The sequence below is a fragment of the Phyllostomus discolor genome, chromosome 8 (genome assembly GCF_004126475.2).
Source record: "Phyllostomus discolor isolate MPI-MPIP mPhyDis1 chromosome 8, mPhyDis1.pri.v3, whole genome shotgun sequence".
NCBI classification, from domain to species: domain Eukaryota; kingdom Metazoa; phylum Chordata; class Mammalia; order Chiroptera; family Phyllostomidae; genus Phyllostomus; species Phyllostomus discolor.
This window is the reverse complement of record NC_040910.2, coordinates 109146391-109173609: the sequence shown is the minus strand read 5'-3', so window position 1 is coordinate 109173609 and position 27219 is coordinate 109146391. Positions and strand designations below refer to the sequence as shown.

At 45.6% G+C, this 27219-nt stretch overlaps 1 protein-coding gene and 1 long non-coding RNA gene across 2 annotated transcripts in view; both read right to left on the bottom strand.

Annotated features, from left to right (window-relative positions):
- Positions 1–5116: 5116 nt before the first annotated feature.
- LOC114504243 overlaps positions 5117–27219 on the bottom strand; it is a 32291-nt gene continuing 10188 nt past the window's right edge. The window contains exons 5-10 of the mRNA XM_028521992.2: positions 25497–25665; positions 10744–11820; positions 9527–9655; positions 6957–7680; positions 5845–6703; positions 5117–5291 (exon numbers count right to left, since the gene is read on the bottom strand). Of these exons, the coding sequence (XP_028377793.2) occupies positions 5896–6703; positions 6957–7680; positions 9527–9655; positions 10744–11820; positions 25497–25665 (2907 nt within the window). The 3' untranslated portion in view covers positions 5117–5291; positions 5845–5895. The remainder of the gene's footprint in view (positions 5292–5844; positions 6704–6956; positions 7681–9526; positions 9656–10743; positions 11821–25496; positions 25666–27219) is intronic.
- On the bottom strand, positions 17706–20039 carry LOC118502241. Its single transcript, XR_004904950.1, has 3 exons — positions 19631–20039; positions 18540–18688; positions 17706–18077 (listed from the first exon to the last, which is right to left on the bottom strand). It is a non-coding gene; the product is annotated as an uncharacterized LOC118502241 (long non-coding RNA).

Sequence of the window (27219 nt, the reverse complement as noted above, 5' to 3'; positions counted from 1 at the left end):
CAGGACCCGCATCACCCACTTCTGCAGAGGCCCTTCCTCACGGAGGGAGAAGCCCTCCCCCGACTCTCTCCCCGGGGAACGCTCCTGATGGTCTCCCTGTTTCAGGCAGGTTGCAAACACGTTCTGCTGTCACCACGGTTCTTTAAAATCAGCTGACGTTGTTACCTGAGTAGGCTCGCGCTTCAGACCTCAGCTGTTCACATCAGAATACACCAGGCCAAAAAGAAAAAAAGTTAATATAGAGACCGCAACAAAGCTTCGCTTTCCGGGTGTTTGTAACGCTTTCCGTCTGGGGATACCTCCTTGGCGAGCCTGCGTGCTCACGGACTGTGCGGCCCTGTCATTGCTGGGGGGGAGGGGCAGACCACGCCGACGGACTGGACGTGTGCAGCCCCGGCTCCCGCTGCACCAGCTCCTGCTGTGACGGAAGGGCGGCGCTCGCGGGGTGGCCCGTGCGCCCGGCGGACTGTGGGTCAGGGGCCCGCACACATTTTCACCGAGAGGCCAGAGCGTGACCGTGGCGGACTCTGTCAGGCGGGGTCTCTGCTGTGAGTGCGCAGCTCTGCCCGCGCAGCACAAAACCAGCCACAGGACAGTGCACAAATGCACCACGTGGCTGCCTTCCAAAAGACTCCGCAGGGAGGACAACGAAATGTAAATATTATCTGATTTTCCGTGTCACAACACATCACTCTGCTTCAGATTTTTTCAACTGAATTGAAACGGGGAGTGGGCTGGGTTTGCCCCAAGGTCTGTAATTTGTCAACTGCTTGTGGAGAGAACTGGGAGGGTGTTCTGAGAAGCTGGGCAAGGGTCACACATGACGCCTTGACTTCCTCTATGGAGGACAGCATTGGGTCACTAGGAGCTCATCACTGACCACCATACTCAGAGACAAGAGGACAATTGTGATTCTGTGAAGTGAAAGGAAAGGACAATGCAGGGACCCAGGGCACCAAGGAGACGCACAGGCTGGGGCCAGGGGAGGTGAGATTTATCCCTGAATGAGGTGATGCCTGAACCGAGTCTTATTAGTTACTTAATTTTTAAATAATTTCAACCTTCTGAAAAGGTAAGTATGTGGGTGAGTATTAATGCCTGTTGCTGTATAAAACAAAAAGGGCTCTTAGCGATTAACAGTATGTTTGTTCAATTATTAAATAAGTAACAACAACAGCAAAAAAAAAAAAAAAGGCAGAAAGGGGCAAAGGAATGTAAATCCCTAGCATACCTGGGGACGTGGTAAAGGTAATAAACCACATTAGAATGCAGTAGGCCAAAAATGCATGTCCTAACTCCTAATGTAACCCTTATACGACTGGCAAAAAATGAACTAACATGCAAGTGAGGGAATGGCACATTTATCAAGACTTGACTAGTGCAGAAGGAGGAGGGAAAGTGGAACACAAAATACACATACACAGGCCAACTGGAAAACAAAAATCAAAGGATACGTCTTATATGAGCATAAACCCAACCACCTCAGTAATCACACCAGACGGAAATGGACTCCGCGCCCCAGTTAAAAGACTGGGCGGACACCCAATGACGGAAAAGAACAAACCGATGTTAGAACTGGAACGACCCCGACTGGTGAGGCTCCGGGGGTGTGGCAGCATCACCGGTTCTATTCCCAGTCAGGGCACCGGCCTGGGTTGCCCGCCAGCTCCCTGGTCGCGGGCCTGCAAAAGGCACCTGACTGATGTTTCCCTCCCTCTCTTTCTCCCTCCCTTCACCTCTCTCTATAAATAAATAAATGGCATCTGAACACATTGTATGCGGGAACGTATTTATACGTTTTACCTTGACTGGCAGTAGAGCACGGGACACGTATTAAAAACCTCAAATGGATTCCATTTAAAGGGAATGCACATTAAATATATGGACACAAAAAACGAAAGGAAAGTTATAAAGACACACTATGTAAATGTTAACGCCCCCCTAATGAATCCCATGCAATTGCAGTAATAACAGATGGACGCCCCCTGCCCAGGACTCACCCAAACATTTGTACTGATTGTACAGCCCCTGCTTTAGACGCCCTTGAACTCTGCTCTGGCTCCTGGTGCCCTGCTCAGCGCTCTCTGGCCCCAGGCAGGGGGAGACTTCTGCCCCAACCCACCAATCAGTACACAGCCCCGCTCTGCTCCCCGCCCCCCCGAGACCCCACAGTCTGTAGTTTCGATATAAGTTGCTCTTCAACCTCCAGCTGAAAGGCCCGGATTCCCCTGCGGGAGAAGGTCGCTCAGGAAGCGCAGAGCTGCTGGAGGATGCGCTCTCTTCCTCCCACTCCCCTCGGGAGGATGGGATCGGACGAGTTCACGGTGGCTGGAGAGAAGCTGAGGCCCTGTGCAGCCTGGCGTAGGGGCCAACTCGCCCGGACCTCCAGTTTGGAGCCGCGGGAACGGTCCCTATATTCCCCCGCGCCCAAGAGACACTCCGGGGTGGGGTGGTGCCCCTGGCACTGGCTCCCTGCACTGAGCAGGGTGGGGGGGTGTCTCCCTGAATCAGGGAGGACAGACATCCCTGGTTACCTCTGGGTGCCTAGCATTGCTTTGACTTTTTTTTTTTTCTTTTACCAGCAGTTGAGCAAAATGAGTCAAGAGTGTTAGAAAAAAAACGTGTTCAGAGTTTAGCAGGGCCCCGAGGTCTGGGGGCCGGCCGCAGGAGGACCCCCAGACCTTTCCCACCTGGACCACCAGCCTCACGGGCTGTGGGGTCCTGTCAGGTGGCCACCCCCTCCCCAGGACGAAGCCAGGCCGCCCCGAAATGAGGGAAAGGAGAATTCCACCACCGCTCTTTGGCGGCTGCGGCTCTGACTTCCACAACACGCCCGGAGAGAAGACTGGATTCGAACTTAGACTCCGCCCACGGTGCGGCCTGCTTGGGTGAACCCGGAGGGGGTCAGGACTTGGGGCTTGAGTCTGCCCCATGGCCCCGTTTGGCCATGTGGCTTAGGCAGCAAGAGAGACATTGCACTAAGAAAAGGGGAGAAAGGACTTTTGCTGGTGGGTCAGGAGAAGGTGCCAGATGGCTCTGGATTAACTGGAGATGGCGGTAGCGACACAGTGGATGGTGCTGGAACCAAAGGGCTGCCTGAACCACAGACTTCTACTCCTTCTCCTGAGATACGGTACCTCGGAGTGGGCAAAGGGGAGAAGGAAGGACTGTGTGCATTTGTGGGTATTCTAAAGGACTTTAGTATTTTAATGAAGACATTAAGTCATTACTCTAAGTCTGTATAACTTTTTTAAAATATATTTTATTGACCATGCAATTACAGTTGTCCCCTTTCCCCCCTTCACTTCTTTCCCCCTTGCACACTCCCCCACCCACATTCCGCCCCTTTAGTTCATGTCCTTGTGTCATAAGTTCTTTAGCTTCTACATTTCTCATACTGTTCTTACCCTCCCCCTGTCTATTTTCTACCTACCATCTATGCTACTTATTCTCTGTACCTTTTCCCCCTCTCTCCTCCTCCCATTCCCCTGTTGCTAACCCTCCATGTGATCTCCATTTCTGTGGTTCTGTTCCTGTTCTAGTTGTTTGCTTAGTTTCTTTTTGTTTTTGTTTTAGGTATGGTTGTTAATAATTGTGAGTTTGCTGTCATTTTACTGTACATGTTTTTTATCTTCTTTTTCTTAGGTGAGTCCCTTTAATATTTTATATAATAATGGCTCAGTGATGATGAACTCCTTTAACTTGACCTTATCTGAGAAGTATTTTATCTGCCCTTCCATTCTAAATGATAGCTTTGCTGGATAGAGCAATCTGGGATGTAGGTCCTTGCCTTTCATGACTTGGAATACTTCTTTCCAGCCCCTTCTTGCCTGTAAGATGTCTTTTGAGAAATCAGCTGACAGTCTGATGGGAACTCCTTTGTAGGTAACTGTCTCCTTATTTCTTGCTGCTTCTAGGATTCTCTCCTTTTCTTTTCTTTTTTTAATGTTAATCATTGTTCAAGTACAGTTTTCTCCGTTTCTCTCCTTCATTTTAATCTTGGAGAATGTAATTATGATGTGCCTTGGTGTGTCCTCCTTGAGCCCGAGTTCTTTGGGACTCTCTGAGCTTCCTGGACTTCCTGGAAGTCTATTTCCTTTGCCAGATTAGGAAGTTCTCCTTTATGATTTGTTCAAATACGTTTTCCACTTGTTGCTCCTCCTCTTCTCCTTCTGGTACCCCTATAATTCAGATGTTGGAATGTTTAAAGATGTCCTGGAAGTTCCTAAGCCTCTCCTCACTTTTTTGAATTCTTGTTTCTTCGTTTTTTTCTGTTGGATGTTTCTTTCTTCCACCTGGTACAGCACTCCATTGTTTGAGTCCCAGCTTCCTTCCCGTCACTATTGGTTCCCTGTACATTTTCCTTTATTTCACTTAGCATAGCCTTCATTTCTTCATCTAATTTGTGACAAAATTCAAGCAATTCTGTGAAATCCTGATTACCAGTGCTTTGACCTATGCATCTGATAGGTTGGCTATCTCTTTGTCACTTAGTTGTATTTTTTCTGGAGCTTTGATCTGTTCTTTTGTTTGGGCCATTTTTTGTTTTTGTCTTGTTGTGCCTGGTACCTATGAGGGGTGGAGCAACCCAGTCCCTGGGTTGTGACATTGTCTGTGGGGGCGGTGTCTGAGAGGGAACTCTGGTGCTTGCTCTGCTCTCTCTCTCATTTCAGTCCCTGTCGCTGCTTCCCCCAAGCAAACTGGGCCCTTCTGGTGCTGGTTCCAAGGTGGGTGGGTTTGTGCATGTTCTATGACCCTGTGGGTCTTTCTAACAAACTCTTCTGTGAGGCTGGGAGTCTCTCCCGGCACCTCAATCTCCTCAGGTGTTTTCAACTGGTGTTTGAAGCTTTATTTCCCCGAGCTGGGGCCCCGGGTTGCGCAGTCCATTCCACTCCCCAGTTTTGCCTGGTTTATCTGTGCGCGAATGTGGGACCACCTAGTCTGCCAGCCACCTTGTGCACTGGGCCCCTCCACTATCCGCCGCCTCACCCGGTCTGCCTGCTGCCGCCTTGCTGGGAGCCCTCTCTGCCCGGCTGCCTGTCTCCACCCCTCCTACCGGTCTGGTTGAATGTTTCTTCTTTAACTCCTTAGTTGTCGGGCTTCCATACAGTTCGATTTTCTGTCAGTACCGACTATTTTTTGTTTTTAAATTGCCGTTGTCCTTCTTTTGGTTGTGCGGGGAGGCACAGTGTGTCTACCTACGTCCTGATCTTGGCCGGAAGTCTGAGGCCAATTTTTGTACAAGGGTCAATTGTTACAAATAATGCTTGTATGATGCAGATGGGTCATTCTGTCTTGGACCCCAACTCGTGGGGTTCACAGCATTGTAGCTGAGACAAAAAAAATTCACATGGACTGCCGAATCCTGTGGAGGAAAAGGGTGGGCAGCTTCGCTGTCAAGAGGAGCCAAAAGCCTTGGCCCCTCCTTCCATGAGCTTTTATTGTCTTTCTGGGCACATCACATGAAGGTCCTCATTAACTATGCACAGGTTCCCTTTTGGTGGCTACCATTTACAGAAGACAAAGGAGAGGATGCCCGTAATGACATCACTGCAGACGGATATTTGCAGATATTTGCAAATGCAAAGGGAAAAGTGGTTGAACTGGTTACACTCGTCCTTGGAAGGTTTGGCATGGATTTTAGGAAGTTACTTTGCAGTAGATGTTTGCTGCAATTCAGGGTGAGGGAGTTTTAGCAAAAGCAAGTCTCAAAGGGGCCTAGGTACACTGCACTCCTGATTCCGCATGGGAGAACCTATCCGTGGGCATGGGTCCTGTGCATCCGACCTTGCTTTCCACTGGGAGCTGGGTCCACACCACACAGAATGGTCCCCTACATCATTCCTTTTCTGAAACTATGACAGAGGGTATATTTTTTTTCACCACCAACTCTTCTTAGTTTAGCATCAGAATATAGAGATGTTTCCTGGCCCTGGAAGCCAGGCAGAGCAGAAGATTGTTGAAAACAGCTGGCTCAGCTGCCCGTGGATTGACCCCAAACACAATGTTTCTTTCCAGGCCTGAAAATCGACGGACACTGTCCAACACGATGTGATTGCCTGTGACATCTGATGCATTTTCGAACTGTTCAAACAGATGAGATCCCTCATTGGACTCAGAACTTTCTCTCTTACTCATTGCTGTTTGAAGCTTAGATTTATATTTTTCTATATCACTTGCTGTGCTGCAAAGCACAGCAATATCTTTGCAGGAATAACCTTGCTTCAAGAAAAACTGGCATTTCTTGGTTATATAAGCCACCACTTGATCCAAGTTCAAGTACGTTGTAATCTTACACTCGCCTGGAACACCTTGAGCCCATTCAGCTTCATGGAGTATCTTTAGGGACTTAGGAGGGATGTTAGGTGGTGGATTTTCTCTGACCTTGTGCATTCTTTCCTGTAAGTAGTTGACTATTTGATCTGCATTGCGGACCATTCTAGTGAGCTCTTCTTTTGTATCCTGGTGTTTGAGACGGGGGAGGCCACTGTCAACCATGTGACTGGTCTGAAAGTAGTCTAGAAAGATCCAGAGAATTCCTGGATGACCCTTTCCTTTCTCAGTGATGGTTTCTGCCTTCTTATACCAGTCCCCATCTTCAGCTCGGAAATTCTGAGCTTCATCCATGATGATGTGTTTAATCTTTTTGAAGTCAGTACTCATGAAGGTTTTCCGGGTCACTGGGTGGCAGATCTTTTTATTACTGTAAAAATTAAAATTGAAAAAATAAAAAATCATATATGAACAGTTAAAAAATTAAAATGACACACTCAGATTTTCTTCAAGTATATAAAGGAGGAAAGTTACTCTATCATACTCCTGTGTACACAGGAGTGTGGTTATATATCATCACTTTACCATCCTACTCTCAAGGAGCAACATGATTTGACTAGAGGGAGGTAAGGAATGAATTCAGACTGAACCTCATTTGCTGACAACAAGATCCAACTGCTTACCAGATAAAGTCCCTCAAAGGCTGGTTCTCACAGACATAGAGAATTTCATCTTCCTCACAACCAAACACATTCTTGATCTTCTCCATAATCTTCATGGCTATGATGGTCTTCCCCGTGCCGGGTAAACCATGGATAAAGAATTTTGTGGTATTGTGAAGGTTTTTCGAAATGATCTCATACTGTTGGGCTGTGAGCAGATTTAAGATCTCACAGCCGACCTGGTCACTCAGGAAAGACTTGAAGCCCAGTAAGACAATCACCAGGGAGTGCAGCAAGGTTTCCATTTGCTGGGTGTCTGCAAGGTTATAGGACTCCGGGTAGTCAGTCAGAGAGCCTGACCCTTCACAGGGCTCTGCATCGCTGTCAGGACTCAGCTGGAGGACCCTGGGCATGACACACAGCTTCCCGGTGTAGCCGCCTGTGTTCACCAGCTTCTGCTTCAAAGTAGAGGCTGTGTGGTTGCAGTACCGCTGCCCGCCTGCATCCTGCTGCCTGAGAACGGTATAGAGAATGGGGGCGCTGTTCTGTGTTACCAGCAGAGCGTCACAGATGACTCCTGGCTTCTCTGGCAAGTTCAGGTCCACAGCCCAGCTTCTAGAAAGGATCAAAATGCCCGGGGAGAAAGGATGCATTTCCTCGTTTATTAACTCCTCCAGACCTTCATGCTCTGAGGATAGTTCCTGCCACAGGGATTCAGGTTTATATTGCAAACCTTCTGATGGCACTAGATATGGAGGGAATTATAAATTTGAGGTCAATATCATATTTATTTTATGATTCATTATAATTAATAAAAAAGAATTCTTATACTTACACTCAATTGTAATTAATCTTATGATAAATTAACACTTTTTCATATATGTTCTTTTGTAAATATTCTTTTATAATAAAGGGAAAGAAGTTTTGAAAACCTGGCACACTGTCTCTAAACCTATGAGCTCATTATGTTTATGACCTTGGGAAATTCCTTTGTTTGTCTAAGAGTCTGTTCCCTCATCTGTAAAACAAACAAACAAACAAACAAATACCATATTTCCTATGGTGAAGAATAAAGAAGATAGCATAAAATACCTGGCTCATTGTAGCTGCTTGGAAAATGTTTACTTCTGTTCCCCTTCCTACTCTCAAAATATTTGAATATCAAATTTTCTCTGGACAGTTTCCATTGATGGAGGTAGAGGGAACCCTCCCAGGAAGAAGGTGCTCATTGAATACTTGCAGAGAGGGTGGAGCCACGTTAAACCATTTGTTACCACAGAATCTCCTGTAGTCCCCGACTGGGAGGCCCTGAGGTTGGTTAGGCCCTGAGCTACCTCTCTAGAAGCAAAACCCTGGCATCACTCACAGATCAAGGTGAGACTGCACCCATCCCAAGAGTGTCCCTCTGTCACTCGGGAGCAAGGAACAATCATGTGACACAGGAATAAACTCACACTGGAGGGGTCTAAACAGGCACTGTCCCTGGTTCTGAAACAGAAGTTCGTGCTGTCAGACACCATTGTTTTTACTAAGCCCGAAATGAGTTCATTTTATTTAGTGTTACATCTTGATATAAATCTTTATTCTTTTTAGTATTTATAACAGGCACTCCTCTGGAGAATATGGCAGAGGCGGGGAATTTTTTTGCTCTTGCTGCAGAGTATTCCTCTAGTTCAACTATAGTATCCAATCTGGATGAACATCAAAATCATGTGAGTAAGCTTGATAAAAATGCACATAATGAGATACTCTTCCATATTCTAATTTATTAAGTCTGGAATGAGTAATCAGGTGTATGTGCATTTTAAAAATATATTTCAGCCTTTGTTTTGCTTAAAGACTTTATTTATTATTTTTAGAGAGAGAGGAAGAGAGAGAGAGAGAGAAACATCAATGTGTGAGAGATACATGGATTGGCTGTCTCTCACACGCCCCCAAATGGGGACCTGGCCCACAACCCAGGCATGTGCCCTGATGGGGAATCCAGCTGGGGACCTTTGGGGTCCCAGGCCGGCACTCAATCTATTGAGTCACACCACCCAGGGCAGGTATATGTACATTTTAAAATAACCAGAAATATCTATGATCAGTGTATTTTGAGAATTCGAAGACCAAAGTCTTTGAGGGCATTAATAGTCCTGGATTCTATATGTGGTACTGCCTCAGCCACTGGGGTCAGTGAGGGATCACTTCTTAGTTATTCATCACCACTGTACTGGTAGCATTGTTATCTGGTACACACAGGTTTGCAGGGTATACTTTCAGGATTTTTTTTAAAGATTTTAAAATTTAGTTTTAAACAGAAGGGAGAAAAGGGAAAAGGAGAGGGAGAGAAACATCAATGTGTGAGAGAAACATCAATTGGCTGCCTCTCACACGCCCCCCACCAGGGACCTGCCCATCAATCCAGACATGTGCCCTGACTGGGAATCAAACTGGCCACTTTTCAAAACTCAGGACAATGCCCAACCCACTGAGTCACACCAGTAAGAGTCATTTTCTGGATTTTCAAACACAAGCATCACCATTTACCTCCCCTTACCCCGGCATAGAAACTGGCTGGTGTCAAGTAGGCAAACCATAATTGCTACCTGGAAATAAAAGTCGCTGGAGATCCTCCTTATGTTCCAGGCCTTTCTTGGAGTACACTGGTCTGCTGAGGGGAGGCCCGCTAGACAGACTCAGCTGAGATTCAAAGTCTTTGGCCAAGCGTACAAGATCTCAAGAAAAGAGAGAAAACATGTTATCCTGGCATGTTAGTTCATCTTTTCATGACTGAAAGACCTCAGCAGGAGGTGTGTTCTATGGCTGTCTGGGTGGTGTGACTTGAGAGATGACGGGAAGGCAACGCCCCATTCACCTTGTGGAGACAAGTGTGTTTACTGCAGATGGGGGTTGCCAAAACCCAACAATGAGGAGACATCATTTGGAAGTTTGAATGCACTTCCCATTCAATATAATTCTTCACTCTCTACGTCTAGATAGCATTTTGTTTCTACTTCTTTTTTTGGTATGTAGCACATTCTTTTAGTAAACACGCATGTACATGTAGTTAATTTCTGTGGTGCAAATATTCCCGCCATGGACAATTTCAAGCTACCGATGTGATATTGCTAAATGTGGAGTTGGGAAGAAATGCACAGTAGCACAGCATTTTATAGTATTTCCCCCAGACAGATAAAACAGATGCAAATAACCTCACAAGCAAAGAGAGTATTAAAATGTAGTAAAAAATTAGGCAGTAGTGAGTTTGTATTTATTACACTTGTTTTTAATATAATTGTGAGTTTATATAACAATTTTTGATAAGGACCATGTTTAACAACTGGCTCGTATAATTTCTGAAATTTTATTTTAAAATTTTATTTATTGATGCTTAGAGATTTGTGGTTTCGCTTATTTATGCATTCATTCGTTGATTCTTGTATGTACCGTGAGCAGGGATCGTACCTGGAGCCTCGGTGGGCTGGGACCCCACTCTAACCAACTGAGCTCCTCAGTTTGGGCGAAATTTTACTAAATGACTCCCGAAGCAGTAAGAGCTACTACAAGGCAACCATTCCCCCAAATTTTTCTTTTCGTCTTCTGATGTGAAAAAATAATTACCTATTATAAGACACTGATTTGGGCTTCTAATGACCCAACAAAACTTTATTGTGTATGGAAAGCAGGATTCTTGGAGATTCAAAAAACACAGAATTCAGTGGGTGTGAGAAGTTCAAAGTCACAGGAAACAAAGAACGACCTGTCTGATCTGAAGGTACTAGAGGTAGGAAAAGGACAGGAGGGAGTTACTTTGTCCTCTTACCTGGGTCTGCGTCCATCACCATGTGTACCCACTCCTCAGTGGTCAGTCTGCAGACTTGCCCGCCTTTCACCAGCCATGATTTCGGAGCTTCCGAGAACACTGCACAACAGAACGGCTGCACTCTGATGGCACACACATAGCCGTATAACTGTCCTTTCCGAAACACATCCAAGAATTTGAGTGTGAAAGGTATCTGGCGTTGGGATTGGCAAAAATGGACACAAGGTAATTTGCTTATTGCATCCTCTATTTCCTTTCTCAAAGAGTTACAGTCAAAGTTTTCTTCAGCACATCCCAGAACTTGCTTGCTCTTATCATCCACTCCAATAAAAAGATAGCCACCTCCAGTGTTTGCAAATGCAGGGATGTACTCCGGAATTATGTTTTTAATGTATTCTTGGATGTGTTTTGTAGAGAACTGTTTGAACTCTACATAGTGAGACTCGGGAAAAGGCAGGATTTCATGATGTTGAAGCTGGTCTCTTTGGAAGGTTTGTTCAGCAGGATTCAAGTTATGGAAGTTTTGCTTTGACTCCCTGAGAATTTTGTTAGAAGGTTCATACCTCAAAAGTTTTGCATTTCTTTTCTTGTTTTTTAGGAAATTAAACGCCTCTCCTGGTTCCATGGAAAGCCTAGAGGTGCCAGATCTACAGTATAATGAAGTAGCCAGGCTGCAAATGCGGGGCTTGATGGAGTCCTCTTCAGAGGAAGGGCCAGGTCTCCAAGATTTAACAAAAAGGTAAAAGCGCCTCCCTTCTTGCTTGGTCTCAAAGAAAGCCTGCAAATCTGAAGACTGAATAAGTGTTCTCAAAGCCTTTTCTAAATCCAGCCCCAGCTCCACAGGATGTTCATCGCTGTTTGCCATTTCCATCAGAACCACTCCCCCTCCCGAATTTAATAAAGCACAGGCAGCCTGTGACACTTTCTCCTTCTCCTGGTCTCTCTGAGATTTCTGCAGCTTGTTTCTGTTCCCTTCACCAAAAGTTACTTTTCCTGCGTTGATGACCAGATCTGCGTAAGATGGTTCCACCACCAAAGATGAATTATGTTTCTCCATGTTCATTCTGCAACAGAACCATTAAACCACATCTATCATGTTGACAAAGAAGTAAATTATGTAGCACGTAAAATGGCATTCATTAATTCATTCGAAAACATTTACTGAATTCTGCTAAGTGCTGGGGCTGGAGGCTAAGTGGCAGATCCAGGATCAGCACAGCCCTGCCTCTCAGAGCCTCCTGTCTGAGGGGAAGCGTGGTTGGACGAAGCAGTTGTGGTGGGAAGGGTTCTGCAACACACCCTGTGAGACAGGATGGAGCCCTGGGCCTCAGCAGTGGCAGTGGGGGTGAAGGGGATCTGGGCACATGTGAGAGGCATTTGGGGAGTAAAATTATGTAACATGACCTGCATTGACCGGAGAGAAGTCAGGAGAAAGGATTAAAATTTAGTAACTGGGTTTTGGCATAGGCAACTGAGTAGTGATATTGCTTACTGGTATAATAAAGTTTTTTTTAACTGGCATCATCTATTAAATTTGGGTGGTGGACACATTTGTGTTAATTTTATTGTGGGCTTTTTTTTGTATTTTTTAAGTGTGAAATTATTTATAACATAAAAACAAAAATCTTTACCTCTAAAAACTTTAAAAGGAGAGTAGGAGATGTAAACTTAGAGCATTGGTAAGACAGTGGCTGAACTCTGGACTGTACACATTCCTAGGACGGGGTGGGAACTGAAGATGGATAGGGCAGGGGGCGGAGCTGATAAGTGGGAGAAAGAAGGATCAGTGGGTTCCAGGTCTCCTCAGAGGACTTGCATTTGGAAGCGGTTCAGCAAATCAGTAAAACTCAACATACCACGGTGAGGAGAGGCTTATGGTTGTGTTGCCACCTGCAGTCACTTTTCTCCTTTGCTTCATTATAGGCTAAAGAATTCGATCAAAACATTTTATGCTTCGATTTATTAACACACAAAATGCTCAGGGAGTGTCCATCGTGAGCACACTAAGTGCCGCGAGAGACGCGAAGAGGCTGCCGGTTGGAGATTTTTGGTTCAGGTCATGATGTGGTGTAAACAGTACACAGAGGAAAACCCGTAGCACTAAATTCCCACATTGGTAAGAGAGAAAAATAAAAATAGTGGTTTTCTTCAAAAGTTAAGGAACTTAACAAAGAACTAGCTCACAAAGGAACAGAGAATAACAGGAATAAAAATGTAAGGGCAGAAGGAAGTCAGAAAATTAAGAAACAATTATTTGATTAATTAACAAGATTAAGAGTTTTATTTTTGTTTGTGCTTGTTTGGTGTCTACTTTTAGACAAGACATTAGTGTCCTTATTATTTAAAAAGAGCTTTGAACAAATAAAAGGGTAGTTGATGCAGGTGTGTCAAGGGAACAGAATTCTGAGCAGTGAACTATTTGGAAGGCCAGGTCATTCACAATCTTACTCATTTGTCTGATATGCTCCTTGTGATAAAATTCACAGTTACAACGATCTTGTTCTATATTTTATCACATTTGAAGTCTTCTTGTCAAATTGTTTGTGCAAGAGCCATTTGAGAGACATCTGAACTTCAGTTTTAATGTTTATTCATTCGGACCTTTGCTCTCAAGTGCTGCATGTTCATTCATTTCCTTGGATAAATATTTTCATATTGGCAACTCCTCTCTGTATCTATGAAGCCTGATGTATCTTGGCCCTGGTCAGGTGGCTCAACTGGTTAGAGCTTCACCCTGACACGCCAAGGTTGCAGGTTTGATCCCTGTCAGGGCACGTGCAAGGAGCAACCAATGAATGCATGGGAGGGTGGACAACAAGATAATGTTTCTTTCTAAAATCATCAATAAAAATTTTTTAAAAGTCTGGGTCATTTTGTTTGGCATACAGACTCTGAGAGTTCCCAATCTGTTCTTTTAAGATTTGAAAGATAATCAATAGATGGGAAACTCTGGTAGACTTTTTCTTCTAAAACACTAAGAAGATTTTGTTCTACTGAAATACATGGTAAGAGTTTTAAAAACACACATGAATTGTTTTTAAAATACAGGCAAAAAAGCAAAGTGGTTTAATTAAAACATTAAGAACTCAAATAAATCAATTCCAGAGTAAAACAACTAGACAATTATCAGAGAAAATTTTACAAAGTACATGGCTCTGCTGGGCTCACTGGAGAAAACTTAAAGGCACATGGCTAAGTGAAAGGAGCCAATCTAATAAGGCTACATACTGTACGATTCCAACTGTATGACATTCTGGAGAAGATAAAACTATGGAGACAGTATAAAAAAAATCAGTGGTTGCCAAGGGTTGGGGCAGGGAGGGGTTAATAGGCAGAGTACAGAAGATATTTAGCCGATTGTATCATCATGGATGCATGTCATTATACATTTGCCCAGACCCATCGAATGTGCAACACCCGGAATGAACCACATGTAAACTGTGGGCTTTGGATGATCACAACACACCAATGCAGGTTCATGAATTGTAACAAACTCGCCCCTCATTTGGCAGGGGATGTTGGTTACAGGAGCAGCAAGAACAGATCTCTGTACCTTCCTCTCAATTTTGCTGTGAGCCTAAAACTTCTGTTAAAAAATAGTATTTTAAAAAACAAGATAAGCCAAACGTAAAAGAGAGAAATAAGACTTAACTGTGGGGTGAGAACCAGTATATATATACATGCCAAAGCATGCATGGCCACAGGCAGAAATCCCTATCAAGATCTGGGGTCAAAAGTTTTGATACAAGAAGGCTAGATAAGGTAAGTCCAGGTAAAAACTGGGAGGATGGTAGGAAGGATGTGTTTGTGCCTTTCCGTAGGGCTGAAATAACTTACATTACGGAGCTAAGCACTGTCCCAAAAAGTGTACATACATTATCTCACTACCTCCCCACAACAAACACGATTATCTTCGTGTTACCAAGGAGCAAACTGAGGCTGGTGAACGTGCTTAGGATCACGTGGATGATGCTTTGCAGTCAGTGAGATCCAGTTCTAAAGTGTAAAGTTGCTTATCAGCCTGGCTGGTGTGGCTCAGTGGATTGAGTTCCGGCTGCTAATCAAAGGGTCGCCAGTTTGATTCCCAGTCTGGGTACATGCCTGGGTTGCAGGCCAGGTCCTTAGCAGGGGATGTACAAGAGGCAACCACACCTTGATGGATCTCTCCTTCTCTTCCCCCCTCCCTTTCTCTCTCTCTAAAAATAAATAAATAAAATCTTTAAAGTTCCTTATCAAAACCTAGGTTCTTAATCATCATGCAAACTAGTTTCTTCAATTACTAAGATTCTTAGGAGTAGAGGTCAGAAGACACAAACATTTTCTGGACTTTTTGATAGTATAAAGCACAATTCTAGCACAATCTTCCTGACATTGGTTATGGCATTCATTTTACACAACGCATTTGACAACAAAAGCCAAAAAAAAAAAAAAATGGATGGGTCAATTTCTAAGAGCACATATGCAAATGTCATATATAAAATGTTGCCAGACCTTAACACATCAAAAACATCTTGAAATCCAGGAAAGATAAAAAACTTTCTATCTTGAACAAGATGGAAAATTATCAACCATAGCCCTGGCTGGGGTAGCTCAGTAGATTGAGCACTGGCCTGTGAGCTGAAGGGTCACCAGTTCTGCTCCTGGTCAGGGCACATTCCTGGGTTGCGGGCCAGGTCCCTAGATGGGGTCCTCCACCAATCAATGGTGTCTTCCTCTCTTTCTCCCTTTCTTCCCTTCTCTCTAAAAATAAATAAAATCTTAAAAATATATATCATCCATAATGAAAACAGAGGTTACCTCGATAAAAATTTTTTAATTCCTATATGACAAAAGAGACCATAACATATTAGAAAGACAACACAAAGGGAAAATGAAACTGTCCCTATTTACAGATGATATAATGGTAAACCTAGAAAATTCCAAGGATTCCTTGGACTAATGAATGAGTTAGTGGAGTCTCAGGATACAAAATCAACATACAAAAATCAATGGTACTTCTTTTTTAAAAAAATATTTATTTTTAGAGAGAAGGGAAGGGAGGGAGAAATAGAGGGAGAGAAATATAGATGTGTGGTTGCCTCTAGTGCGCCCCCTACTGGAGACCTGGTCTGCAACCAGGCATGTGCCGTGACTGGGAAGCCAAACAGCGACCCTTTGCTTCATAGGCCGGCACTCAGTCCACTGAGCCACACCAGCCAGGATGACAGTTATCAGTTTCTTACAAAATTAAACACGTTGTAACAACATAATCCAGTAACTGTGCTTTTTGGATTTACTTAAATTAGTTGAATACTTACGTCCACACAAAAAACTGCACATGAATTGTTTCTAGTAGTTTCGCTCGTCATCACCAAGACTTGCAAGCAAACAACACGGTGTTCGACAGATGGAAGACAGAACTAATGTGTACAGGAGAATTTCAGCACTGTTCGCAACACCGAGTTTTGGGAATAGCCCAACTGTCCATCAATGAAGCAGTGGGGGGAAAAGTTGTACCATTTATTAAAAGGAATATTATAAACCAATGTAAGGGAATAAACTAACACACATAGTGACAGATATCAGAAGCAAAACGTAGAATTAAAAAGTCAAGATGTGGAAGTGTACATATAGATTTATACTAGTTAAATAAGCTAAGTATGCACACACACCCGAGGTACACATTATTCCTGGGGATGCATACGTAAAACTGTATATGCAAAAAATACTGTAAAGATATACAATAAACTTAGTATTTTGGGTGTTTGTGAGAAAAAAATGGAACCGTAGATGGAAGATAAAGAAAACTTCAAATTTATCTACAATATTTTATTTATTGAATTTTAAAAGGGCTTTAAGTATGACAAAATGCCAGCAGTTGTCAATTTGAGGTAATGGGGGGAAAAAGAAGTGTTTGTCATATTATTTTTGTACTTAAGATTTTTATTATTGCTGCTATTAAACACACACGTGCGCCGCTCACACACACACACACCACAAATCCAAACTGGGTTTATCCCAGAATAAAAGATTATGCATACAAGAAAAACCATGACTAATACAAAATAGGACACGAGCGATTAACAGGAAGTCAAATTATCTCAATAAATTCACAAACGTGGTTGATGATGTTTACAAATTATTCCAGAGAGGCGTAATTTAAGACTAGTAACAGGAAGATGTTTTCACTTGAGAAAGCCTTGCAGCAACAACAGTCTCAACGCGCAGGCCCTGCTCCCTTCTCCCACCGCGCGGCTCCTCTGACGTCGCGCCTGCGCACTGCACTGCGGCCCTGACAGGTCTGCGCCTGCGCTCTGCGCCTTCTGCGCCCAGTGCTGCAGCTCCGCGACTTCCAGCGGCTCGCTGCGGGTCTTGGCCGTACGCCCTCCGCCCCGTCGCCCCGTCGCCCCGTCCCGGGGATCTTGGGGCTCGTCGTTCCCCACCAGCAACCGAGACTTCCCCGACGTCTTCCAACGTCGGCAACGCTCGGCTCCGCACAGCCTTGGCCAGCAAGGCTCCCGCAGAACAGCGTCGGAGCCACAGGACTGGCGTGGGCACCTGGGGCCGAGCCTGTGTGTGTCTGTGTCTGCAGGGGCGCGTGCACTGCTTTGGGGATGGGGCGCGGAGCGGTCCGGGGCATGGGGAGCAGAGCCTCTGCGTGTGGGCCCAAGGGAAGGGACAGAGTAGGGAGATGGGGTTTTGATCCCCCAGACCTCTGAGAAAGTTACGATCCACAAACAAACAACAGACGCATCCTTGAACCTGGCTCCGCCTGCCCCACGCATTATGCTGTCCTGTGTTGCACACAGATGAAGTTATGGCGCCCTCAGAATTAGAATTGGGGCTAGATGACCTCCTCTGATTTGTTTCTTCCTCACCCCACCTCATTGCTGTAATTATGGTCTGTAATAGGTCGTTGCTCACACATAATATGGAAATAGTTTATTTAATTTGGGGCTAAATAATAATCTTACATTTATGGCTGAAGTAATACAAACATTCATGTTGTAAACGTGAGTACACCACTTGATGTCTATGGAAAATATCCCGGATGCATGTAGGTGCTGCCTGTGTCTAGTGAAATAAATATTTGTTGTTACATAGGATTGATTTCCTGGTCTAGAATGGCAGGTATTTCCCAGCTCTGCACCTGTGGAAGTATTATTCATAGTTATCTATTCATCGGTGCCCTATTGCCAAAAGGATTTGAAGAAGCAATTTGTTTAAAAGCACTTTGCAGTGCTTTTAATTAATGTTGGTACAAAATAACCACATGTACTTTTGACACTTTACAAAAATAATATGGGAAATGCACCTGGGTCAGAGCTTCCCAATCAATATATCTTAAATTTCTCCTGAAAATGAAATTACTTGTGAAATAAATATTTATGAAAGTGAAATATACTATGAAAAGCAAACCGACGAAATACTCAAACAGTCATCTCTTCCCGCCAAAACCCTAGCTCCTCCCTGTCCCATTTGAAAGTGTATTCCCCAGAGCTTTGATAAGTCTCCCCTGCAACCCCAGCACACCATATCTGTCTCAGAACTCGGCCAGGTCTCCTGGGCTGGAGTCTCGAGTTGCTGGCCTGAGCGAGAAGGTGAGTCCCATCTACAGAACAGTTCTGTCTCTTTCACTTAAGAAACGGGTGGCCATTTGCATCCACCTCCACCTCCTGACAAACATACAGACAAGATATATCTGCAAGGGTCACAGGGTGGATTTCCATCTTAGAGGTTTTTTTAATCTCGTTCTCAAACCATCTTTTCTGTTGAACAGGCAAGGCTTGGCGTCTTTCTGGACAGCCTGTACTCACCTTGGGCGTTAGAAGATTTTTCAGGGTTGGGATGTTAAAACTCCTGGAGTCAAGTTCTGTCCCGGGGTCAGCAGCTTTGATGGAAGGATGTGGTGACCTTCCGAAGGAAGAACCGGCTCTGAAACCTGAGCCCCCTGGAGAAAAGTGAGCTGCAAGGAATGCCAGGTTTCGGTTTGCCTGAAAAGCAGACCTACACTGTTTACCTTTTTAAGTTGGTTTCTGTGAAAACTGAGATATGTTCCTGTCTGTAGGTTTGATTTCCCAGAAGAATAAATTAAAATGCTCTTGCCTCTTAATGTCTCCCCTTCTGGCCTCAAGAAGAAAAAGAAGAGAAAAAACGGTTTCCTGTCTATCAATAAAAACTTGGCATTTTAATAAGTAGGCAAAAGGCTAGTTAATTTTGGTTTGACTCTAAAGAAACTGTATTTCACAGGGGGTACGTTCAAATCCTTGGAGAACAAGGCTACAGAAAAGCTGATCTAGATAAGCACCAAATTAGGATCACTTTCTGGGGAGTGGAACTGGAAAGGAAGGAGGTGAACTGGGAGGAAGGAATTTATTTTGCACCGTAAGCCTGAATTACTCAAGAAATATGTAATGCAGTGAGAGGGGGGGAGGGAATGCGAGCCAGATAGAGAATTAAGCTGTACAGCTCACTGACTTCCTTATTTTTTCTAGTAGCCTCTGTAATCCCGACAGTTATAGCTGAAATTTCTACGGGGTCTCCTGTCGTTGACTTGGTGGCTAATGTTGTTGCTGTTCTAAGTTTCTTCTGTTTACCACTTTGATCTGCAACTTCCCTTCAGAACCCACACCAGCCACAGGCCCTTGAGCTCCTGTGTGGTTTCTTCCACGTGCCCATCCTTGTACACCTCAAGAATTATTGCAGTACGGCTTTAGCAATTATTCTTAACTCTGAGGACAGATGTGCACTGGAGGGAATTGAGCTTCAGATGCCACGAACCAGCATTTTATCTTGTCCATAAGCGATGTTGTGGTTGGGCCTGCCACTTGTGGTTCTTATTATGACTGTAAGACACCCTTAGGAATGCTCATCACGTAACTGAAAAACATAAAGGTTTATTACTTACAGGAACTGGAAGTTACACAGCACACTTCAGATTACACAGTGAGGTTGTGGCGAGGGAGAAAAAGAAAGTGCGCCTGCCAGGGCTCCTGCTTTTGTCCAGGCTGAGGGTGGAGCCTAGGGTTTCGCGGGCTTACTCTTCATTGGTGAATTTAAAATACAAGAGTGAGAATTTAAAGGGCAAGGACAAACAATTTTAAAACAGTGGCCCAAATGGTCAATGATGGAATCAACAAAGATGTGTAAAACAAAGAAGTTGCAGTAAGGGGCGGTGGCCGGCAAAGTGTTTATTCAGGACAGTCATCTTTGAAGTGGATGCCTGGCAATCAAAGCTTTTTGCATTATGAAAAGAAAAAAGTCACTGGAACCAAGGTCTCAATCTTTCAGCATGCTTTTAAAAACATGCAGCTGGCCAGGATGGAGGTGTAGGTACATACCTTTTGCCTCCTCACACAAGAAAATAAGGACCACCACAATTTAAAAACAAAAAACAACCAGAACTGCCAGATAATCAAACTGTATGGAAGTCCAGCAATCAAGGAGTTAAAGAAGAAACATTTATCCAGACCAGTAGGAGGGGCAGAGACAGGCAGCTGGGTGGAGAGGCTGAGCGGCAAGGCAGAGGCGTGGCTTGGCGTGGCTGGTGTGGCGGGAGGACCGGTCAGCCAAGATGGCTCGCTAAGCAGGCAGTCCCACGTGTGCGGGCAGATAAATCCACAGGAACAACAGGGGAGGGAGACAGACCATGCAACCCAGGGTTCCAGCACAGGAAAAGAAACTCTCAAAATCTCTAAAAAAAACCTGGGTGATTTCCTGTGGCAAGAGAAACTCCTAGCCTCACAGGACTGTTTGTTGGAGAGACCTAGAGGGTTCTAGAGTGTACACAAACCCGCCCACCCCAGATCAACACCAGAAGGGCAAAATTTGCTTGTGGGTAGTGGCGGAAATGACTGAAAGCAGGACCAGAGCCAAGCAAGTGGCACTGTTCCCTTTCTGCCACTCCCCTGTACAAAGAGCCACAACACAGTGACATGGTTGCCTTGCCTGGGTGAATCCTAAGGATTCTGCCCCTTACAACATAACAGGAATGCCAAGATGAAGAAATACAGCCAAATGAAAGAACAGATCGAAGCTCAAAAAAAAAACAACCCAGCAAAAAACCTAAGCAATGAAGAGGTACCCGACCTATCAGATGCAGAGTTCAAAACACTGGTAATCAGAATGCTCACAAAAATGGTTGAGTATGGTCACAAAACAGGAAAAAGTGAAGACTATGCAAAGTGAAATAAAGGAAAATGTACAGGGAACCAACAATGAAGGGAAGGAAACTAGGACTCAAATCAATGACTTGGAGCAGAAAGAAGAAATAAACATTCAATTAGAACAGAATGAAGAAACTAGAATTCAGAAAAAATGAGGAGAGCCTTAGGAACCCTTGGGACAACTTTAAATGTTCCAACAACCAAATCATAGGAGTTCCAGAAGGAGAAGAGGAAGAGCAAGAAATTAAAAACTTACCTGAAAAAATACTGGGGAACTTGCCCAATCTGGCAAAGGACATACACTTCCAGGAAGTCCAGGAAGCTCAGAGAGTCCCAAAGAAGTTGGACCCAAGGAAGCACACACCAAGGCACATCATAGTTACATTACCCAAGATGAAAGATAAGGAGAGAACCTTAAGAGCAGGAAGAGAAAAGGAGATGGTTACCTACAAAGGAGTTGCACAAGACTATCAGCTGATTTCTCAAGAGAGACCTTACAGGCAAGAAGGGGCTGAAAAGAAGTATTCCAAGTCAGGAAAGGCCAGGACCTACTTCCAAGATGACTCTCTCCAGCAAAGCTTTCATTTAGAATGGAAGGGCAGATAAAGTGCTTCCCAGATAAGGTCAAGTTAAAGGAGTTCATCATCACGAAGTCCTTATTCTATGAAATGTTAAAGGGACTTAGGAAAAGAAGACCACAAATATGAACAGTAAAATGACAACAAACTCACTACTATCAACAACTGAACTTTTTTTTAAAGATTTTATTTATTTATTTTTTTAGAGAGGGAAGGGAGGGAGAGAGAGTGAGAGAGAGAGAGAGAGCGAGAGAGAGAGAGAACCATCAATGTGCGGTTGCTGGGGGTTATGGCCTGCAACCCAGGAATGTACCCTGGCTGGGAATCGAACCTGGGACACTTTGGTTCCCAGCCCGCGCTCAATCCACTGAGCTACGCCAGCCAGGGCCAACAACTGAACTTAAACAAAAACAAAAACAAACTAAGCCAACAACTAGAACAGGAACAGAATCCCAGAAATGGCGAGCACATCGAGGGATATTGGTGCGGAGGGAGAGCTAGGGAGAATGGGAGGAAAGGTACAGGGAATAAGAAGCCTAAATGGTAGGTACAAAGTAGACAGGGGCAGGGTAAGAATAGTACGGGAAATGGAAAAGCCAAAGAACTTGTATGTACGAGCCATGGACATGAACTAAGGGGGAAAGCCATAATGCTGGTGGGAAGGGGGATGCAGGGAGAAGGGGAGGAAAGGGGAGGAAAAATGGCACAACTGTAATAACATAATCAATAAACTATACTTAAATAATGCAGATGCTAGGGCTCCTCCCCAGGTGTGCAGGATCAAACCATGAATGTATCTTTTGAAGACCCCAGGTGGTTCTACGCTCAGCCAGGCTGGGGAACCACTGAACACCCATTTCCTGTGTCCCCTCGTCACAGCCTCTAGGCTCGCTCTTCACGGTGGACTGTCACAGAAATTACTGGCATTACGGACTGCCGCCCACATCCGATTTGTGCCAACTCTTGTTTCCCATCTGGCCAGCGATGTCGCTTCATGAGGTCGCCTACGTGTGTCAAACAGAGCGGGTAATTGTCCAATTGCAGAAAAGTATGGTAACCTACAAATTACCCCCAAGAGACACAGCATTTCTTTTTTTTAAGCACACTAGAAAAGTGTCCAGTGAGACACACCCAGCGGGGACCAGAGGGCATCTGGATAACGACGTCCACACAGGACTCAGCGTTGTGGCAGCACAAGCCTGGAGCTGAGCCGTTCCTGGTGCCGTGGTTGCCTCGAGGCGGAAACCAAGCTTCAGAAAGGTTAAGTGATGATGATGATGATGTCCAAGTGACTTCTCCCAAACTGAGTCTTGGACCATGTACACGCCAGGCATGGAGATCTTGGGTTAGGAACTACTGCTTGTGGACACTGGTTTGTGCCAAGCACACGAAATAAAGCTCTTAATCTGCACAACCACCACCTGAGGGAGAGAGTTTTTTTCCATTTTACATAAGATCAGTTGACTTGCCCAAGTCACATTGGGCGCTTGAGCCCATATTTGAAGCTTCTCGCATCTGACTTGAAACCCACACGAGTACAGGGGAGCCCCAAGGCTCAGGGAGCTTGACATTCCTGGGTAGCATCCAAAGTGGTGGGGGGTGTTCTTCCTGTAGCCCAGTTATGGGTTCCACCCCTTTCAACGTTCAATGTGGTATCTCCCACACCATCTCCAAATTAGTTGCAGGCACGTGTCTTAGAGTTGAGGACGATACAGGGATCTGGAAGTTTAACCATCACGCCAGGCGATTCTTATCTGGCAAATACAGAGAAGTCCACTGAGGTAGCTTTGCATGAGCAAAGGTTTGTCCCACAGACCACCTGAGCTGGGCGCCTGGCAACGGCCACTCCTCAGGGCGGGCACAGCCGCAAGGCCAGGGGAGAAGCAGCTTCTGTCCTAAGTGTGACCCTCTCTTGCCACGTTCCCTAAAACTTCGTCCCCCCCATCCCCGCTTCTCGGGGGTTTGGTGAAGAGCTTTAGCATCCTTTGCTTGCCCATCACTGTCTTCCTCTCTGTGGGTGCAAATTCAGGAGGACTGGCCCAAGACACCACATGGAATCTGAGAGGCCATTTGAACTGGGAGTTGTCCCCCGCCCCCGAGGCTACAGCGTGAGAAATGTCTCACATGCTGTGTAGCAGACTGAAGAGTGGGAATGGCTTCCAGAAGAACCACCCCAAGCAGGAGACAACATGGACTGTACCCCATGATTACAGCTCTGCTCAAGTACATCTGCCCCAGGACCGGCGCTGGGAACGAGTGAGCAGGAAGGACGGCTGTGAGAGGTGGTGGGAATGATGGGGAGGAAGGGCTTCTGGCCTGTTCTCTGGTCTCTCTGTGACGTCAGTGTGCGGGGCGGTGGCAAAGGCAGGTGTCCAGGTGTGAGTACCTGAAACACAGATCTTATTCTTGCATTATGATTTATGAATGGTTGTAGAATTCCTCATACGAATAGCTGTCAACCTCCTTTGCCCCACCCTGCACGGGGAGCCGCTGTGGCAATGCACGGACCATGTTCCTGTTCCACGAAGGAGGGTGGAATCCAAGGCCTGCTCTGCCTGAAATCCGGGACACTCAGCTGGGATTGAACGTGTTGATCCTGGGAGGTGCTCATACCATGTTGGCTTTGGCTAATTGCCGCCTGGACTCAGCAGGGGTCAATAGTCAATGCGTTTGAAATGCCTGTACTTCCTTGGCATCTGCTAGAGCCTCTGGACTCAAAATGTGGCCTGTGGACCAGCAGCTTTAGCGCCACCAGGAGCTACTGGAAAAGGCAGAATATCAGGCTCCACCCCAGACCTTGGGAATCTACATTTTAGCAGGATCTCCATGGGATTCACATGCACGTAACCCAGCTCAGTTTGAGCAGCACCGTTTTGCAGACGGGGCCCCAAGGTTCTCAGAGATGGAGCTGCTCTGGGCAACATGGGTCAACACCACCACCGGCCCACAATCCAGCTGCGAGTCAGAAAGGGGTCCCTGAAAATCCAAAGAATACTCCTGGGCAATCCTTTCTCCTTTGAATGAGTTTCCCCCCTCATAGCAGTCCCTGTCGTCTGTGGACATTCTCAGCTTTGCCAATGACGACATGTTGCCTCTTCTCAAAGTTGCTTTTTTGTGAAGGTTTCCTGGGCTACTGCCTGGAAGATGTCTTCCTTGCTGTTAAAAATGTAAAGCACAGGCCTAGCTGGTGTGGCCCAGTGGAGTGAGTGGGAGCCTGGGAACCAAAAGGTTACCAGTTCAATTCCCAGTCAGGGCACACTGCTGGGTTGCAGGCCAGGTCCCCAGTAGGGGGTGTGTGAGGCAACCACACACTGATGTTTCTCTCCCTCTCTTTCTCCCTCCCTTCCCCTCTCTCTAAAAATAAATAAATAAAATCTTTTTTTAAAAAAATGTAAAGCCCCTGGCTGGCGTAGCTCAGTGGATTGAGCGCGGGCTGCGAACCAAATCATCGCAGGTTCGATTCCCAGTCAGGATACATGCCTGGGTTTCAGGCCACAGCCCCCAGCAACCGCAGATTGATGTTTCTCTCTCTCTCTCTCCCTCCCTTCCCTCTCTAAAAATAAATAAATAAATAATCTAAAAACAAACAAACAAAAACTAAAAAAAAAAATGTAAAGCACCAGGGCAGGTTTTTCTAATAGAATAAAGAAAGCAGATTCACCCATCAAACTGCCGTGCTCATAGACGCTGTAGCATCGCCCCGCCCCGCCCCGCCGGCACCGGGCCCAGGACCCGCATCACCCACTTCTGCAGAGGAGGCTCTTCCTCACGGAGGGAGAAGCCCTCCCCCGACTCTCTCCCCGGGAAACGCTCCTGATCGTCTCCCTGTCTCAGGCAGGTTGCAAACACGTTCTGCTCTCACCACGGTTCTTTAAAATCAGCTGACGTTGTTACCTGGGTAGGCTCGCGCTTCAGACCTCAGCTGTTCACATCAGAATACACCAGGCCAAAAAAGAGAAAAAAGTTAATATAGAGACTGCAACAAAGCTTCGCTTTCCGGGTGTTTGTAAGGCTTTCCGTCTGGGGATACATCCTTGGCGAGCCTGCGCGCTCTCGGACTGTGCGGCCCTGTCATTGCTGGGGGGGGGAGGGGCAGATCCCGACGACGGACTGGACGTGTGCAGCCCCGGCTCCCGCTGCGCCAGCTCCTGCTGTGACGGAAGGGCGGCGCTCGCGGGGTGGCCCGTGCGCCCGGTGGACTGTGGGTCAGGGGCCCGCACACATTTTCACCGAGAGGCCAGAGCGTGACCGTGGCGGACTCTGTCAGGCGGGGTCTCTGCTGTGAGTGCGCAGCTCTGCCCGCACAGCACAAAACCAGCCACAGGACAGTGCACAAATGCACCACGTGGCTGCCTTCCAAAAGACTCCGCAGGGAGGACAATGAAATGTAAATATTATCTGGTTTTCCGTGTCACAACACATCACTCTGCTTCAGATTTTTTCAACTGAATTGAAACGGGGAGTGGGCTGGGTTTGCCCCAAGGTCTGTAATTTGTCAACTGCTTGTGGAGAGAACTGGGAGGGTGTTCTGAGAAGCTGGGCAAGTGTCACACATGACGCCTTGACTTCCTCTATGGAGGACAGCATTGGGTCACTAGGAGCTCATCACTGACCACCATACTCAGAGACAAGAGGACAATTGTGATTCTGTGAAGTGAAAGGAAAGGACAATGCAGGGACCCAGGGCACCAAGGAGACGCACAGCTGGGGCCAGGGGAGGTGAGATTTATCCCTGAATGAGGTGATGCCTGAACCGAGTCTTATTAGTTACTTAATTTTTAAATAATTTCAACCTTCTGAAAAGGTAAGTATGTGGGTGAGTATTAATGCCTGTTGCTGTATAAAACAAAAAGGGCTCTTAGCGATTAACAGTATGTTTGTTCTATTATTAAATAAGTAACAACAACAGCAAAAAAAAAAAAAAGGCAGAAAGGGGCAAAGGAATGTAAATCCCTAGCATACCTGGGGACGTGGTAAAGGTAATAAACCACATTAGAATGCTGTAGGCCAAAAATGCATGTCCTAACTCCTAAAGTAACCCTTATACGACTGGCAAAAAATGAACTAACGTGCAAGTGAGGGAATGGCACATTTATCAAGACTCGACTAGTGCAGAAGGAGGAGGGAAAGTGGAACATAAAATACACATACACAGGCCAACTGGAAAACAAATAGCGAAGGATACGTCCTATATGAGCATGAACCCAACCACCTCAGTAATCACACCAGACGGAAGTGGACTCTGTGCCCCAATTAAAAAATGGGACGGACACCCGATGACGGAAAAGAACAAACCGATGTTAGAACTGGAACGACCCAGACTGGTGTGGCTCCGGGGGTGTGGCAGCATCACCGGTTCCATTCCCAGTCAGGGCACCGGCCTGGGTTGCCGGCCAGCTCCCTGGTTGCGGGCCTGCAAAAGGCACCTGACTGATGTTTCCTTCCCTCTCTTTCTCCCTCCCTTCACCTCTCTCTATAAATAAATAAATGGCATCTGAACACATTGTATGCGGGAAACGTATTTATACGTTTTACCTTGACTGGCAGTAGAGCACGGGACACGTATTAAAAACCTCAAATGGATTCCATTTACAGGGAATGCACATTAAATATATGGACACAAAAAACGAAAGGAAAGTTATAAAGACACACTATGTAAATGGTAACGCCCCCCTAATGAATCCCATGCAATTGCAGTAATAACAGATGGACGCCCCCTGCCCAGGACTCACCCAAACATTTGTACTGATTGT